The sequence below is a fragment of the Empidonax traillii genome, unplaced genomic scaffold (assembly GCF_003031625.1).
Source record: "Empidonax traillii isolate 1590-97213 ecotype Southwest subspecies unplaced genomic scaffold, ASM303162v1 scaffold2830:size17679, whole genome shotgun sequence".
Classification (NCBI taxonomy): Eukaryota; Metazoa; Chordata; class Aves; order Passeriformes; family Tyrannidae; genus Empidonax; species Empidonax traillii.
This window is the reverse complement of record NW_020958023.1, coordinates 1-2,314: the sequence shown is the minus strand read 5'-3', so window position 1 is coordinate 2,314 and position 2,314 is coordinate 1. Positions and strand designations below refer to the sequence as shown.

The 2,314-nt window shown below is 62.8% G+C and overlaps 2 protein-coding genes across 2 annotated transcripts in view; one reads left to right on the top strand and one right to left on the bottom strand.

Moving 5' to 3' along the window:
* LOC114072252 (REST corepressor 2-like) overlaps positions 1-68 on the bottom strand; it is a gene marked incomplete at its 3' end in the record, with an annotated part of 6,654 nt that extends 6,586 nt beyond the window's left edge. The window contains exon 1 of the mRNA XM_027910171.1: positions 16-68. Within this exon, the coding sequence (XP_027765972.1) occupies positions 16-68 (53 nt within the window). The remainder of the gene's footprint in view (positions 1-15) is intronic.
* NAA40 (N(alpha)-acetyltransferase 40, NatD catalytic subunit) lies at positions 31-2,301 on the top strand. Its single transcript, XM_027910172.1, has 4 exons — positions 31-72; positions 1,242-1,337; positions 1,420-1,472; positions 2,167-2,301. The coding sequence occupies exons 1-4, from the start codon at positions 67-69 to the stop codon at positions 2,264-2,266; spliced, it is 255 nt and encodes an 84-aa protein (XP_027765973.1). The 5' UTR covers positions 31-66; the 3' UTR covers positions 2,267-2,301.
* The last annotated feature ends 13 nt before the right edge of the window (positions 2,302-2,314 follow it).

Below are 2,314 nucleotides of genomic sequence, written 5' to 3'. Positions count from 1 at the left end.
GCCCCCCGCGCGCGCCCCCTCAGACCCCCCGCGCCCCCCGCGCCGTGAGGAGCTGCGGCCGCCGCCATGGGGGTGAGCCCGGGGCGTGAGGGGGGAGGAGAGCCCGGCCTGAGGGGAAAGGCAGCGGGGGCGGGGCCTGCGAGGCGCCGCTGAGCGCGTTTGGGGCCGTCTGAGAGGGTTGGGAGGGCATGGGGGGGATTCCCTGAGGGGATTCGGGACCTTCGGTGGGGGTTTGGGGCTGTCCCAGAGGCTGTGGGAGCTCCCCTGAGGTGACGGGAGGGATTCTGTGAGGGGATTCGGGACCCTTGGTGGGGGTTTGGGGCTGTCCCGGAGGATGTGGGAGCTCCCCTGAGGTGATGGGGGTTACCGTGAGGGGATTTGGGGACCTTCGAGGGTGTTCGGGACCCTCTGAGGGGTCCTGGGGGCTCCTGTGTAGAGTTTGGGGGTCATTTCTAGGGATTTGGGGCCGTCTGAGAGGATGGGGAGGCTCTTCGAGGGCTGCTCTGAGTGGATTTGGGACCTTTCTTGGGGATTTGGGACTCTGAGGGCCCCCCCCCCCCAACACCCCCCCCCAGCTATAAGAACAACTTGTGTAATCATCAAAACTCTGCTTTTTACCCCTAAATCCCCCCTTTTTCTGCTGGGCTTTTAGTGAGAACTCTCCTTCTTTAACCGTGACCTGTTGCTTTTTACACCCGTGGGGGTTGGTATTATATAGAATAACATGCTTAGTAACAGTTATGTACTATGAATAATATTATATATGATAATACTACAATACACAATATAATGCATGATAATGCTACAATAATATATAACGTAATCACGTGTTTTATACAGAGAGAGTACGTATGCAATAATTGATATTTTTCATAATCCTATAAAATCAACGCGGTAATTGCTGGCAGGGCCAGCTCGGGGGGGCTTTGCTGCTGTGGGGCCGCATCTCTGGGGGCAGCAGCAGCATCAGCACCACCACCAGTGGGGTTTTTGGGGTGTTCTGAGCCCGTTTTGGGGTGTGTCTGTCTGAGGGGCTCTCAGGGTGCTCTGTGCCCATTTTTTGGTGTTTTTATCCACGCAGAGGAAGTCGAGCAGGGCCAAGGAGAAGAAGCAGCGGCGGCTGGAGGAACGGGCCGCCATGGGGCTGTGGGGTGTTTGTCTGTGGGGCTGTGTGGGGTGTGTTTGTTTTTGGGGCTGTGGGGGTAACTCGTGCCCATTTTTTGGTGTGTTTATCCGCACAGAGGAAGTCGAGCAGGGCCAAGGAGAAGAAGCAGCGGCGGCTGGAGGAACGGGCCGCCATGGCCGCCGTCTGCGCCCGGGTCGAGGCCGCCAACAAAGTGAGTTGGGCCCGGCGGGGCCCGACCCCCTGCCCCGCCCGCGGCCCCCGCTGCCCCCCGGCTGCTCTCTGGTCTCTTCCAGCTCCAAGACCCCCTGGAAGCCTTCCCGGTGTTCAAGAAGTACGACCGCAACGGGTGAGTGGCGGCAGCCCTGCCTCGGGGACCCTGGGACCGGTTCTGGGGTCACTGGAGCTGCTCCCGGTGTCCCCGAAGCCATTCCCGGTGTCCCCGGGGCCATTCCAGGTGTCCCCAAGGCCATTCCCGGTGTCCCTGAGGCCATTCCAGGTGTCCCCGGGGCCATTCCCGGTGTCCCCAGGGTCATTCCAGGTGTCCCCGAGGCCATTCCCGGTATCCCCGGGGCCATTCCCGGTGTCCCCGGGGCCATTCCCGATGTCCCCGAGGCCATTCTCGGTGTCCCTGGGGCCAATCCCAGTGTCCCTGGGGCCATTCCCGGTGTCCCCGAAGCCATTCCCGGTGTCCCCGAGGCCAATCCAGGTGTCCCCGGGGCCATTCCCGGTATCCCCGGGGCCATTCCAGGTGTCCCCGGGGCCATTCCCGGTGTCCCTGGGGCCAATCCCAGTGTCCCTGGGGCCATTCCAGGTGTCCCTGGGGCCATTCCCGGTATCCCCGGGGCCATTCCAGGTGTCCCCGGGGCCATTCCAGGTGTCCCCGAGGCCATTCCCGGTGTCCCCGAGGCCAATCCCGGTGTCCCCAAGGTCATTCCCAGTGCCACTGACGTGTCCCCAGGGCCATCCCCGGGGTGCTGCCCCGGTGTCCCCCGGGCCTGTCCCTGCTGTCCCCACCACGTCCCCTCTGGGTTCCCCCACAGTCTGAACGTGTCCATCGAGTGCCGCCGGGTCTGCGCTCTGGAACCTTCCACCCTCGACTGGGCCTTCGAGCTCACCAAGGCCAACATGCAGACGCTGTGAGTCACCTGCCTGTGCCACCTGTCACCTGCCAGTGCCACCTGTCACCTG